General features: G+C 40.1%; 1 protein-coding gene across 3 annotated transcripts in view; it reads left to right on the top strand.

The window, feature by feature from the left end:
* The window catches only part of CFAP251 (cilia and flagella associated protein 251), a 91,232-nt gene that overhangs the window by 9,878 nt on the left and 66,691 nt on the right, over positions 1–14,663 (top strand). For all 3 annotated transcript variants that reach the window (XM_037816927.1, XM_037816928.1, XM_037816929.1), the window contains exons 6-7: positions 6,421–6,532; positions 6,706–6,786. In XM_037816927.1, the coding sequence (XP_037672855.1) occupies positions 6,421–6,532; positions 6,706–6,786 (193 nt within the window). The remainder of the gene's footprint in view (positions 1–6,420; positions 6,533–6,705; positions 6,787–14,663) is intronic.

Below are 14,663 nucleotides of genomic sequence, written 5' to 3'. Positions count from 1 at the left end.
TTTTGAAGAGGACTGGTCAGTGATTTTGTAGGAGGCCCCTCGATTGGAATTTTTCCAGTATTTTTCTCATGACAAGACCATCCTAGTCTTTTTTTTAAAAAGCAGTTTTATTGAGATAAATCACATATCATACAATCCGTCTAAAGTGTACAGTGTCTTCTAGTATGTTCACAGAGTCACGCATTCGTTACGACAATCAATTCTAGAACATTTTCACCCATAGGAGGATCCGCCATGTTACACAGCCCCATGTTTCATCCTCTGGCTTTCCTTCTGGGGGCATACTCCATCCTAAACTTTCCCCTTCAAGCACAGCAGCACCCACATATCATTGTGTTAATTATATTCACTGTAATGTGCTCCCATGACCCCTAGCATCGTAGTCTTTTCACATACCCCGAAGTCTGAGAATGAGTCTCGGTGGCCTTCCTAATGGGCAGCTGACATGCCCAGGTCCAGGGAGCCAGTTCCTGCCCCTCCTGATGTCTGCCTGTGCGACTCCCAGGGGGTGGGGGTGGGGGTGGGGTTCTGGGCTTCAAGGTTGTCAACTTTATTGCCTTCTTCCTCTGTCATAAAATTCAACTCTTAGGACCCCCTTTCTGCTAGCAGAGGGCAGGGGGTGGAGCGGTTTCTGTGGGCCCGAGCAGGGCTGCTCAGTCCAGGGCACTGTCCCAGGAGGGCCCTGAAGTACAGAGGTGAGAGGAAGCAGGCAGGGACTTTTAGAGTAACTCGCCATTGCATCGACATTTTTATTTGATAGAAGTATTGGTCTATGGAAGTCCATGTACTTTCTGCTCGGTTTTTCTGTAAATCTAAATCTGCTCAGTCTTTTTTTTTGTACATCTAAAGCTTTTTTTTTTTTTTTTTAAATTTCTATTACAGAAAAAGTTGGTCTGAAATTAAATTAAAAACTTTAAACATTTTAATTAGAAATGTAAAATTAAAATGTAAAATAAATTATGAAGGGAAAATTTTGTATTAAATTTAAAATGAAAATGAAAAAATTGAATTCAATTTGAGAAGCTCTGGGCTAGAAGATGCACAGGTAGCTGGGGGTATTGTGAAGCTGAGCACGTCACTGTGGGTAACATCTCTGAAGATCCAAAGAAGGAGGCAGGCTTATTTGTGGAGGATATTTGGGAATGGGGCTAGGAATTTGAAATATGGAACATGGCTTGGTGTCATCCATGGAAATGCAGTGGGGAACTGTGCCATTTTGGATCGATTATGTTTCCCACAAAAAGCCATGTTCTTTAATGCAGTCTTGTGGGGGCAGATTTATTAGTCTGTTGACTAGGGTGGAAATGTTTGATTAAATTATTTCCATGGAGATGTGGACCTCACCCATTCAGGGTGGGTCTTAATTAAATCACTGGATTCCTATAAGAGAGCTCACAGACAGAAAGAACTCAGAAGAGCTGAGAGCGACTTTTTGAGAAATGCTTGGGAGCTGACAGAGACGCTCAGAGATGCTTGTAGTTGTGGACAGAAGGATGTTTGGAGATGCTAAGCTAATGACGCACAAGAGCTGAGAGAGGAGCTGGAACACAACCTGGGGCCAGCAGATGCCCGCCATGTACCTTCCTCGCTGACAGGTGTTCTGGATGCCATCGGTCTTCAGTGAAGCCAATACATTTCTGGTATTTTGCATAACGGCAGCATTAGCAAACCGGAAGAGGAACCAACCAAAGTGAAATGCAGGTGACCATTGAGAAAGCTGAACAGGGACTTGAACATGCAGCAGTCAGCCAGCACAGTGGTGACGCTTGGTCCAGCATTGCTGAGCAGAGCAGGCCCCATGATAGAGAGGGTGGACCGAGAGGGTCACCCAGGGAAGTAGAACTGGAAGGGGTGGAGGTGGGTGCCTGGGGAGTCCAGAGTGAGTTGCAGATGGGCAGGGAGCAAGTGTGCAGGCCCTGCTGTCCCCTGGGCTTCCTTCCCAGCTCTTCCATTTGCTACCTGTGTAACCTGGAGGCTCAGAGAAGATGAGTGACTTTCCGTTTGCAGAAAGAGAGGATAACACCACCCACTTCAAAGGATTGCTGTGAAGGTCCAAAGGCAGGGAACCTGGCCCACAGTAGATGCTCACAGGTGGGTTCTTTCTTTCTGAGTTCTGGGTCCAGAGAGCCGTGCTAGATTCTTTGACAAGAGTGTAGGGCCCCAACGGGGATCCTTGTACACCAGTGTTCACAGCAGCACTATTCATAGTAGCAAGACGTGGAAGCAAACCAAGTGTCCTCCAACAGATGAATGGATCAACAAAATGTGGTCTATCCAGACAATGAATGTTATTCAGCCCTAGAAATAAATGATCCGATGCATGGATGAATCCTGAAAACATGTTAAGTGAAATAAAGCCAGACACAAAAGGATACATATCATATGATTCTACTTACATGAAATATCTAGAATAGTAAAATTTGCAGAGACCAAAAGATTAGAGGAACTGGGTTTGAGGGGAATGGGGGAGTTACTGTTCAAATGGGGACAAAGTTTCTGTTTGGAGTGATGAAAAAGGTTTGGTGGTGATGGCACAGCATTGTACATGTAACTAATGCTGCTGAATTGTACTCTTAAAACTGGTTAAAATTGCAAATATTATGTTATATATATGTTATCATAATACAATTTTTTTAAAAAGTGTAAGGCCCTGGTTGGGTGTGGGGGTCAAGGAGGCAAGCCAATGCAGATGGACAAGAAGTTTAGGGGGCAGTTATCTTTAACATTCTGGGGTGGAGGGACACAGGATTGTTCTGCCCCAAGACCCATGACCTCCATTCCTCCACGTCACCCAGTCCTGGACCTAATCTTGCTTGCCCTCTCATGGCATTTGGTGCTATTCATTTCCCTTGGCTTCTCTGATACCACATCCCCCCATCTCGATGGTTCCTTCCTGGTCTCTTCTCAGGCTCACCTTCCTCTGGCCATTCCTTAAATGTGGCCCAAGGTGATGAAGAAGCTGTTAATGCTGCTACCCAGCTAGGCAGGGGCAGATCCAGAATTTGAAACCACCCTGTCTTAATATTTCCTTAGTACCCCAGACTCTCTCAGTGTTTCCCTTTTACCGATGAGGAAGCTGTTGGAGAACCTTCCACCTGAGGCCCCATGGGCACCTCCCACCAACACATCCCAAAGTCCTGTTGCGTCCATCTCTCAAATACCTCCCAGATCCAGCCCCACTGAATCCAGCCGCTTCATCTCGTGCCTGGGCTGTTGCAGCAACTCTTAACCAATCTGCCTCCTTGCAGTTTCATCCTTCAGTTCATCCTCCCCTCCAGGACACTGATTTTTTTAAAAAAAAAAAACATTTAAAATAAATTTTAATCAACATGCAATACATGAAAAAATGTATTTTGAAAAACTAAAGTCTCCTCTGGCTGCCACCTCCAACCCTAATCCTCTTCCTAGACATAATCGCGGTTTGATGTGTTGCCTTCCAGAACATTCTCTGTTGTTTTACAGGCACACATATGGACACGTAGAAATACATAATATCATTGCATGGTTTTTTTCACCACAACATTTTTAGTGTGCTTTTTCCCCAACACACATCGGATTGTGTTGCTCCCCTGCCTTGAAGTCCTTCAGAGGCTTTTTGGTGCCAAATCAGCACATGGTCCAGGGAACATTTCCCCAGCTTTCATGCCTCGCCGTCATCTATAAGTGTCAAATGCTTTCAGCTGTAAGTAACAGGACATCCAACTTAAACCGTGAAGGAAATGTAGCAGCAGGCAGTCTGCAGGGACGGAGGTGGGTTTTCAGGGATGTTTCTTTACTCAGGGCTTTCCTGACAGCTCCCCACCCCTGGCAGAGCCGGCCCTTTTACAGACAGCGCATGTCACATGGCCTGTTCTTGTTTATAACGCTGTCTCCTCGACTAGCCTGGGAGAAGCCTGAGGGAAGGGAATTTTCTTTTTTTTAATTATGAAGTAGCACATATGTAATGAGTTTTATGATATGCCAAAGGATACTTTGGGATCCAGAAAATATTATTCTGAAGCTTTTTGGTTTTACAATTAATAGTCACATTACTAAAGTGACTAATTAAAAAACATAGTTCTTTTTTAAACTTTTTTATTCAACTCACAAATCTTACTCTCTTTATAAATCTAGCGAATTTTTGCAGTCGCTTTTAAGGGGGCTTTGATGAGTATTTGGCCCTGTTTATAAATTTGGTTATTAACTCCTTTTAAGCATTTTAAACTACATTTAGAAATTTAATGCATACAGTTTCATTTTTAAATTCTTTAGATGTCTGATTAGCAAATCCTGCATAAGTGCTTTAAGTAATTCCCATAAATCTAATAATCGAGACGTAAGTACGGCAAATCGTAAGTTTCTCTTGTGTTCTAAAATTGTTTATAAACTCAGTGCAATTTCAATTTAAAATCACAAGTCTACATCAACTACATATTTTAAATTAAAATCATAAATCTAATCTGTTAGACACTCTGATAAGTCAAATCCTCATTTCTGGAAAATGAACAAATTCCCTATCACAGATATATTAATAGTATGGGCCTGACTTACTTTCTCTTCTCTATATTTAATTCTAAATATGCCCAGGAGTAAGATACATTTTCCCACTAGGGATATCATTATGTCAACATCAGCAACTTGGGGATTGCCTTCCCAAGTGAATTTTGGGGGCTGTTTCTCAGTTGGGTGAAATTTCTTTTTTTTTTTTTTTTTTTTATTAAATTTAGTTTTATTGAAATACATTCACACACCATACAATCATCCATGATATACAATCCACTGTCCACAGTATGATAACATAGTTATGTGTTCATCACCACAATCTATCTCTGAACATTTTCCTTACATCAGAAAGAACCAGAACAAGAATAAAAAATAAAAGTGAAAAAAGAACACCCAAATCATCCCCCCATCCCACCCCATTTGTCCTTTAATTTTTATCCCCATTCCTCCACTCATCCATACACTAGATAAAGGGGGTGTGATCCACAAGGTCTTCACAATCACACTGTCACCCCTTGTAATCTACATTATTATATAATTGTCTTCAGGAGTCCAGACTGCTGGGTTGGAGTTTGGTAGTTTCAGGTATTTACTTCTAGCTATTCCAATACATTAAAGCCTAAGAGGTGTTATCTATATAGTGCATAAGAATGTCCACCAGAGTGACCTCTCGACTCCATTTGGAATCTCTCAGCCACTGAAACTATTTCGTCTCATTTTGCATCCCCCTTTTGGTCAAGAAGGTACTCTCAGTCCCACAATGCCGGGTCCACATTCATCCCCGGGAGTCATTCAGTTGGGTGAAATTTCTTAAATGACAGAGAATCAGAAAAGCCTTCAGCTGGGAAATAGAGTTGGCTCCAGGCAGTTGGGACCCTGATGTGACCGCCGAGACCTGTTTATAGTTGGTGTAACAAGGACTGTATAATGAAAAAAAAAAAAAATGGGTAGCCACATTGACCCCAGGCCTGATTTCGTTTTATGTCTGCCCACTCTTCTCTTATTCAGCCCTACCAAGGATACAACTTACTCCGATCGGTGCGTCCGTTCTTTCTTGCGTTTCTTTGGCTCTCTTAATTACCATCTACTTAAATTCTGCATGTGTCAAAGTTTTGTCTGATTCTTACAGTTTACAGTCTTGACAGTGACACAGTTCAGAAGCCAAAATGAAAGACTCTCCCACCCAAACCCCATCTCCGAAGTATTGTTTTCAGTTTGGAGTCTCCTCCTCCAGGCAGTTTTCTTTACATGTAAATACATACACTCACATACGTGTATACATGCAGAAATACATGCAGAGAATATGTCATACAGGGTGATGCTATGTATAGTGTTCTGCAATTTGGTTTTTTTTTTTTCCCCTCCCTCAAAGTTTTGGTCACTTTGCCAGATCTACCTGATTCTTTTTAAAGGCAGGATAGGTTTTCATTATATGGCTGTGGCATAATATATATATATATATATATTTAGCTCTTTCACTATTAAAGGACATTTGTGCTATTTCCAGATTCTTGCTATTAAAGCAGTGCTGCAATGAACATGAATTTACATTTATCTCTGTTTATTTTTGCTATTATTTCTCTAGGATAAAGTTGAAGTGGGATTGCTGGATCATAGGGGATGTGCATTTAATGTTTGATAGATGCAGCTAAATGGCTGTCCTAAAAGGCCATACTCATCTGCACTACTGCTTACGAAGAAGGGCGCCAGTGTTCCTGAGTATACCAGTATTTTTCATATTTGCACCCTGGTACAGAACCAGCACTCAAAAATAAATGAATGACAGATGGGAGCTCAGGAAGAGAGCAAACAGCAAATTTATGCTGACCTGAGTTGTAATGTTTCTGGAAGTTTTGAGCTGAGCTCCCACTTGCCCTGGGCCCCTCTGGAAAACAAGGTAAAACTCAGCAAATGTTCCCACCTCCTTCTGTTTTGCAGGATTCCTGTGCACACAATATTTGATAGCTGCCCCAAAGATAGTGGCATCAGGGCAATAGCCATCACCCGTGATGCCAAGTATCTGGCCACCATCTCAGATGCTGAAGTCCAGGTAAGGGGCCCTCTGGAATCCATCATTATGGCCCCTGTGGCCTACTCATGGTACTTGCCTTACTTAACTTTTGCAGAGTTAAGCAAAGTTACAGTAGTATCACAAGAAGAGAAAGTTACTTCCACGGCCTTCAGAAAGCCTCTCATTTCCTTCTCTCTGCTATTCCTTGGCAGCAAGTTTGCATCTGGAAGTGGACTTTAGCTGTGGAGACGCCCGCGTGCACCCTGGACCTTAACAAAGAGTATGGTTTCCAGGTAAGTTCACTTCAAGCCTGTAGAGACCAACCTAAAGCCAAGTTGGAATCCACTTCTTGTTTCAGTGGAGTTTTGTTATGGTGCAGGAGACCTTTTTGAAAATGCTTTTGCATCCACAATCTCGTTTTATTTTTGATAATAATAGCTAATATTTTTCTGCACTTACTCTGTGACAGGTTCTGCTAAATTCTTTATGTACATTATCTAACACACATGGAAACGTTAGGAAGGAGAGATCACTACATAGTAATATCTGAACTGTGAGTTATTGAATAAATTGTCTAAGGTCACCCAGCTAGCAGCCTCTCTGATCCTAGAAGCATGTGCTTAACTGCTTCTAACCTTCTAATAACTTGTGAGGTACATAGGGAAACTGTTATTTATCATTCTCAGTTTACATGAGGTGACTTGCCACAGATACCCAGAAACCTTGCGCTAAGTCTCTTGATTTCCATGCTACCACTCTGCTGTTCTGCATTTCACATTTGTCCTTGCATACGTCAAATGTGCCTGGCATCTGTAGCTTGCAGGAGTTAGAGCCCAAACAGAGGTGGCTCCCAGTGACCAGATCTCAGCCAGGCACATATCATTATGCCCATCTTCTCTCCTCCTCCCTGCAACATTCCCCCACCCCTTGAAAATATTTCCTTACGCCTTAAAGCTGCACTGTCTAATAGAGTGGCCCCTGGCCACCTGCAGCTATTTACATTTAAATTGATTAAAATTAAATGAAGTTTCAGATTCAGTTCCTCAGTTGCATCACCCACATTTCAAGAACTCTGTAGCCACAGATTACAGAACATTTCCAGCATTGTGGAAATTTCTGTTGGATAGTGATGCAAGAGCACCATTCCGGAGGAACTCCACTGTCGGCCTGTGCCCAAGCGGGCTGAAAGTGGCAGGAGAAAACCACCCAGCTGAGCTGATTCATTTTTCTAATATTTAGTCGTAGATTTCAAGTGGGCTCAAATGAGCTCTCAGCACTGCCTGGCTCTTCCAGTAAACTGTCTTTTTCATTTCTAGACAACAGTTTCTCATCTTCCCTTCACACCTCCCACACACCGTCCTCTCACTCTCGGCTGATGACCTCTCTCTTGTTCCATTGAGAAAATGGAAGCCATCACATACAAACACCCACCCCGTCCCACTCTCCCAAGACTACAGCTACTTTCAACCTCACCACCTTCTCTTTCTCTCCACCTGCTACAAAGGGCCCATGCGCTGGGTCCCATCTTCAGTCCCATCCTCAGAGCCCTCCCTGCAGCTGTCTCCCTCCCGCCACTGGATCACGTGGCTTTAGTGTCGCCTCTGTTTAAAGGGCTCCCTTTAACCGCATGTCTCCTTCCAGCTGCTGTTCCTGGTTCCTCTTTTTCCCTTTGTATTTTTTTAAATACAGTTTTATTGAATTATACTCACACACTGTATAATCCAACCAAAGTCTGTTCTTCTTTATAGTAAAACTTCTCAGAAGAGCTGTCTACACTTGCTTTTTCTGCTCCTCATCTCTCATTTACTTTTTTTTGTAAGAAATATTTCTCCATATTTTTATTGTGAAATAATGCATGTTTACCTTTTTTATTGTGAAATACAACATGTATTCAGAAGGGTGATAACTTTCAAAGTACGATTTAACAAGTAGTTATATAGGAAATTTCAAAGAATGTTATGGGTTACAGTACCACAGTTTCAGTTATTTCCTTACTGTGAAATATAACATACATACAGAAAGGTGATAACTTTCAAAGTGTAATTTAATGAGTAGCTATAGAGCAAATTTCAAAGAATGAGTTACATTCCCACCATTTCAGTTATTTCCTTCTAGCTATTCCAATACCCTAGATCTAAAAAACAATTTAAAAAAACATTTCTATTAAGATTCAGTATTCATAATCCTTTGTTAAATCCTGTCTTGTCTGTTGCTGCTCCTTCCTCTTGTTTAATCACTTTCTTGATCTTCAGGGATATCTAGGCATTGACCACCCTTACTTATTCATGTTGAAAAGGGGTGTCGACATTACGGGAAAGGGGGACACATCTGGTTGACGTTCTTGAAGAGGCTATTGCCTCTGGGTTTGGGGATTTAGCTGGCATAGGAGCACTCTGAAGGATTTAGGTTTCTGAAGAATAAACTTAGTGAATGAAACTTTTATAGAATCTCAAATAGAGACCAGGGTATTCTTTAGGGTTTTCAGGACTACTGTTGATTTGGGCTTGTCCTACTGTGCCATTTTGCATATCTAGCTGAAGCTTGCATAAGAGTAACCTCCAGGAAAGCCTCCTGACTCTATTTGAAATCTCTTAGCCACTGAAACCTTATTTTGTTGTCTTTCTTTTCCCCCTCTTGGTCGAGAAGACATTCTCAATCCCTCAATGTTGCAGCCAGTTTCATTCCTGGAATCTGTGTCCCACATTGCCAGGTAGACTCACTCCCCTGGGAGTCATGTACCACGTACGGGGGAGGGTGGTGCATTTTTTTTGCAGAGTTGGCCTTAGAGACAGAAAGCCTACATCTGAGCAACACAAGAGGTTCTCTGGAGGTGACTCCTAGGCATAATTATAGGTGGGCTTAGCCTCCCCTTTACAGCCCTAAGTTTTACAAGAGCAAGCCTCGAGATCAAGGGCTTGACTTATTAACTAGGGGGCTCCTAATTTCACAGCATATATTCTGTCCAAGGCAAACAATCAGTGTCTCACATTATCTTCACTTACTTGTACAGTCATCACTCTCAATTTTCAACAATTATCATAACCCAACACATCCCAAAGTTCTTATCAACCCCTAATTATTCATCCCTAGTATTTGTGTGGTACTAGTAAAGTATTCCTATTAAATATATTTCCTAGTATGCAATAGGTAGTTTTTCCCATATATTACTCTGTTGTTAACTCTTTGTACCACTGTCATATCATAGAAGAATATCAGGTAAGCACTGATCTGTGCTAATCTGTGGGATACATGCTTTTAAATAACCACTTTCCATCATGTTCACCTTCAGTGAGTCACTGATACTAATAAACCCATTAAGGAACAGTCATCACCCCTGTCCATTCCCATGCTTCTAAGTTCACCCTCAGTACATGTCTACATATTAGGTTATCATTCCCCCTTCACTAGCTTCTGTCTATCTCTAGGTTCCCTATATTCTACATTATAAAACACTGATTTTACATTGTTCAGGGAGTTCACATTAGTGGTAAAATACGATAGCTCTCCTTTTGTGTCTGGCTTATTTCACTCAACATTATGTCTGAAAGGTTCATCTATGTTGCCATATGTTTCAAGACTTCATTCCTTCTACCTGCTGCATAATATTCCATCATATGTATATACCACATTTTGTTTATTCACTCATCATTTGACGAAATTGCCAGATTGTAGGGTAATTCAATATCTAGTTTTCTGAGGAACTGCCAAACTGTCTTCCACAGCAGCTGTGCCATTACGCATTCCCACCAGCAATGAATAAGAGTTTTAGTTTTTCCACATCATATCATCTGCAAATAATGACAGCTTTACTTCTTCCTTTCCAATATGGACGCCTTTTATTTCTTCGTTTTGCCAGATTGCTCTGACTAGAACTTCTAGCACTATGTTGAATAATAGTGCTGATAATGGGCATCCTTGTCTTGTTCTCAATCTTAGGGGGAAGGCTTTCAGTTTCTAACCATTGAGTACTATGCTGGTCATGGGTTTTTTATATATGCCCTTTATCATGTTGAGGAAGTTTCCTTCATTTCATACCTATTGAAGTGATTTTAGCAAAAAAGGAAGCTGAATTTTGTCGAATGCATTTTCAGCATCTATTGAGATGATCATTTGATTTTTCCCTTTTGATTTGTTAATGTGTTATATTACATTGATTGATTTTCTTATGTTGAACCACCCTTGCATGCCAAGAATGGACCTCCTTGGTCATGGTGTATAATTCTTTTAATGGGCCTTCAGATTCGATTTGCAAGTATTTTGTTGAGAATTTTTGCATTGGTATTCATTATGGAGATTGACCTGTAGTTTTCCTTTCTTGTAGTATCTTTTTCTGGTTTTGGTATTAGAGTGATACTAGCTTCATAAAAGGTAGTGCTCCTTTTTCTTCAAATTTTTGAAAAGGGTTTGAGCAGGAATGGTGACAACTCTTTTTGGAAAGTTTGGTAAAATTGTTCTGTGAAGTCATCTGGCTCTGGGCTTTTATTTGTAGGAGGATTTTTGATGACTGATTGGGTCTTTTTACTTGTGATTGGTTTGTTAAGGTCTTCTATTTCTTCTTGAGTCAATCTAGGTTATTCATGTGTTTCCAGGAAATTGTTCATTTCCTCTAAGTTGTCCAAATTGTTGGAGTATAATTGTTCTTAGTATCCTCTCATTTTTTTTTTAATTAGTTCGGGATCTATAGTAATGACCCCACTCTCATTTCTGATTTTGGGTCTTCTCTGTTTTTGAATTTGTCAGTCTAGCTAAAGGTTTGTCAATCTGGTTGATTTTCTCAAAGAACCAACTTTTGGTTTTATTTATTCTCTCTGTATTGTTGTTTTGTTCTCCTGATCATGTATTTCTGCTTTAATCTTTGTTATTGCTTTTCTTCTACTTGCTTTAGGGTTAGTTTGCTCATCATTCTCTAGCTTCTTCAGTTGTTCAGTTAAGTCTTTAGTTTTAGTGCTTTCTTCCTTTTTAACATATTCATTTAGAGCTATAAATTTCCCTCTCAGCACCATCTTTGTTGCATCCCATAGGTTTTGATATGTTGTGTTCTCATTTTCATTTGTCTCTAGATATTTACCGATTTGTCTTGCAATTTCTTCTTTGATCCACTGGTTATTTAGGAGTGTATTGTTTAACTTCCATATATTTGTGAAAGATCTGGTTCTTTGGTGGTTATCGACTTCTAGTTGCATTCTATTATGGTCAGAGAATGGGCTTTGAATAATTTCAATCTTTTTAAATTTATTAAGACTTGTTTTGTGCCCCAGCTTATGATCTCTCCTGGAGAATGTTCCATGGGTGCTAGAGAAGAATGGTATCCTGGTAATTTGTTGTGTAACAATCTATATGTGTCTTAATAAAATCTAATTCATTTATCATATTGTTTAGGTTCTCAGTTTCTTTATTGGTCTCCTATCCAGTTGTTCTATCTATAGAAGAGAGTGGTGTATTGAAGTTTCCCACTATTACAGAAATGTTTATTGCTCTCTTCACTTTAGCCAATGTTTGTCTCATGTACTTTGGAGCTCCTTGATTGGGTGCATAAACATTTGTGATTGTTATTTCTTCTTGATGAATTGTCCCTTTTATTAATATATAGTCTCCTTCTTTGTCTCTTATGACATCTTTGCATTTAAAGTCTATTTTGTCTGACATTAATATAACTACACCTGTTTTCTTTTGGTTGTAGCTTGTGTGGCATATTTTCTTCCATCCTTTCACTTTCAGTCCTTGGTATCACTGGTTCTAAGATGAGTCTCTTGTAAACAGCATATCCATGGGTCATTCTGCCACTGTGTATCTTTTAATTGGGAAGTTTTATCCAGTCACATTCAAAGTTATTACTGTGAAGGCGGTTCTTGGACCAACTGTTTTATCCTTTGGTTTTTAGTTGTCAGATCTGTTTTTTCCCTCTCGCTCTTTTCCTTTACATTAGCCTTACTAATACTCTTCAGTTCTGTGCCCTTCTCCAGACCTCTCTCTCCTTTCTTTTTTTCTCAACCAATAGAGCTCCATTTAGTATTTCTTGAAGGGCAGGTCTCTTGCTGACAAATTCTCTCAGCATTTGTTTGTCTGTAAAAATTTTTAATTCTCCTCAATTTTGAAGGAGAGCTTTGCTGAATAAAGAATTTTAGGCTGGCAATTTTTCTCCTTCGGAATCTTAAGTATGTCATACCACTGCCTTCTCGCCTCCATGGTGCCCACTGAATACTCAGTACTTCATCTTATGTGGTTTCCCTTGTATGTGGTGAATTGCTTCTCTCCTTCTGCTTTCAGGACTTTCTCCTTCTCTTCAGCATTTGACAATCTGATCAGACTATGTCTTGGAGTAGGTTTATTTGGGTTTATTCTCTTTGGAGTTTGTTGGGCATCTATGATTTGCCTATTTATGGTGTTTATAAGGTGTTCTGGTTTGCTAATGCTGCCATTATGCAAAATACCAGAAACGGATTGGCTTTTATAAAGGGGATTTATTGGGTTACAAATTTACAGTTCTAAGGTCATAAAAGTGTCCCAACTAAGGCATCAACAAGAAAATACCTTCACTGAAGAATAGTTGTTGGCGTTCAGAACATCCCTGTCAACTGGGAAGACATGTGACTGGCATCTGCTGGTCCTTTGCTCCCAAGTTGTGTTTTAAATGGCTTTCTCCAAAATGTCTCTGGGCTTCTGTCTTCACTCATCTCTCTCAGCTCCTGTGCGTCCTTGCTTCTTTCTCCCGGGGCATTTCTCTTTAAGCATCTGGGGTCCTTTCTTAGCTTCTCCAGGGCAAACTCTGAACTTCATCTCTTAGCTTAGCATCTCCAAACATACTTCTTTTTGTATCTTCAAGTATCTCCAAGTATCAATGTCTGTGTCAGCTTTTAAGCTCTCTTAAGTATTCCAGTGAACTAATCAAGACCCACCCTGAATAGGCAGGGTCTCACCTCTGTTAAAATAATTTAATCAAAGGTCTCATGCACAGTTGGGTGAGTCACATCTCCATGGAAACACTCAATCAAAAGTGTAATAAGTTTGCCCTCACAAGATTGCATTAAAGTATATGGATTTTCAGGGGAACATAATATATCCAAACCAGCACATAGGGTTGGGCAGTTTTCCCCAGTATTTCGTCAAATACTCATCCTAGCTCTTTCTCTTCTCTTCTCCTTTTAGGACATCAATGATTCTTATATTTTTGCACTTCATGTTGTCTTTCATTTCCCTGAGATACATTTCAAATTTTTCCATTTTTTTCACCATTTGTTCTTTTGTGTTCACAATGTCCTCTAATTCACTTATTCCTTCTTCTGCTTCTTCAAATCTGCTCTTCTGTGTTTCTAGTACATTTTTAATTTGATCTACAGTATCTTTTGTTTCCATAAGATCTGCTTTTTTCCTTTTTTTAAAATTCCGTTTTATTGAGATATATACACATACTCTACAATCATCCATAGTGTGCAGTTGTTCACAGTACCATCATATAATTGTGTATTCATCACCAAAATTAATTTTTGAACATTTCGTTACTCCAAAAAAGGAAAAAAAGAATAAAAATACAATTAAAGAAGAATACTCAAAACATCCATTCCCTGCATCTATCCTATTATTCATTTAATTTTTGTTCCCATTTTTCTACTCATCTGTCCATACTCTGGATAGAAGAAGTATGAGCCAAAAGGTTTTCACAATTACACAGTCACACCATGTAAGCTACATAGTTATACAGTCATCTTCAAGAATCAAGGCTATTGGGTTACAGTTCAACAGTTTCAGGTATTTCCTTTTAGCTATTCTAATACACTAAAAACTAAAAAGGAATACCTATATAATGCATAAGAATAACCTCCAGAACATTCTCTCAACTCCATTTGAAATGTCTCAGCCGCTGAAATGTTTTTTTATTTCATTTCTCTTCCGCTTTTTGGTCAAGAAGACTTTCTCAATCCCATGATGCTGGGTCCAGGCTCATCCCCAGGAGTCTTGTCCCATGTTGCTAGGGAGATTTACACCCCTTGAAGTCATGTCCCACATAGTGGGGAGATCAGTGAGTTTACCTGTTGTGTGGGCTTAGAGATAGAGAGGCCACATCTGGGTAACAAAATTAGTTCTCTGGGGGAGACTCTTAGGCACAATTATAAGCAGGCTTAGTCTCTCCTTTGCAGTAACAAGCTTCATAAGGGCAAGCCCCAAGACAGAG

This window comes from Choloepus didactylus, chromosome 23, assembly GCF_015220235.1.
Source record: "Choloepus didactylus isolate mChoDid1 chromosome 23, mChoDid1.pri, whole genome shotgun sequence".
Classification (NCBI taxonomy): domain Eukaryota; kingdom Metazoa; phylum Chordata; class Mammalia; order Pilosa; family Megalonychidae; genus Choloepus; species Choloepus didactylus.
This window is presented reverse-complemented; position numbering and strand designations above follow the sequence as displayed.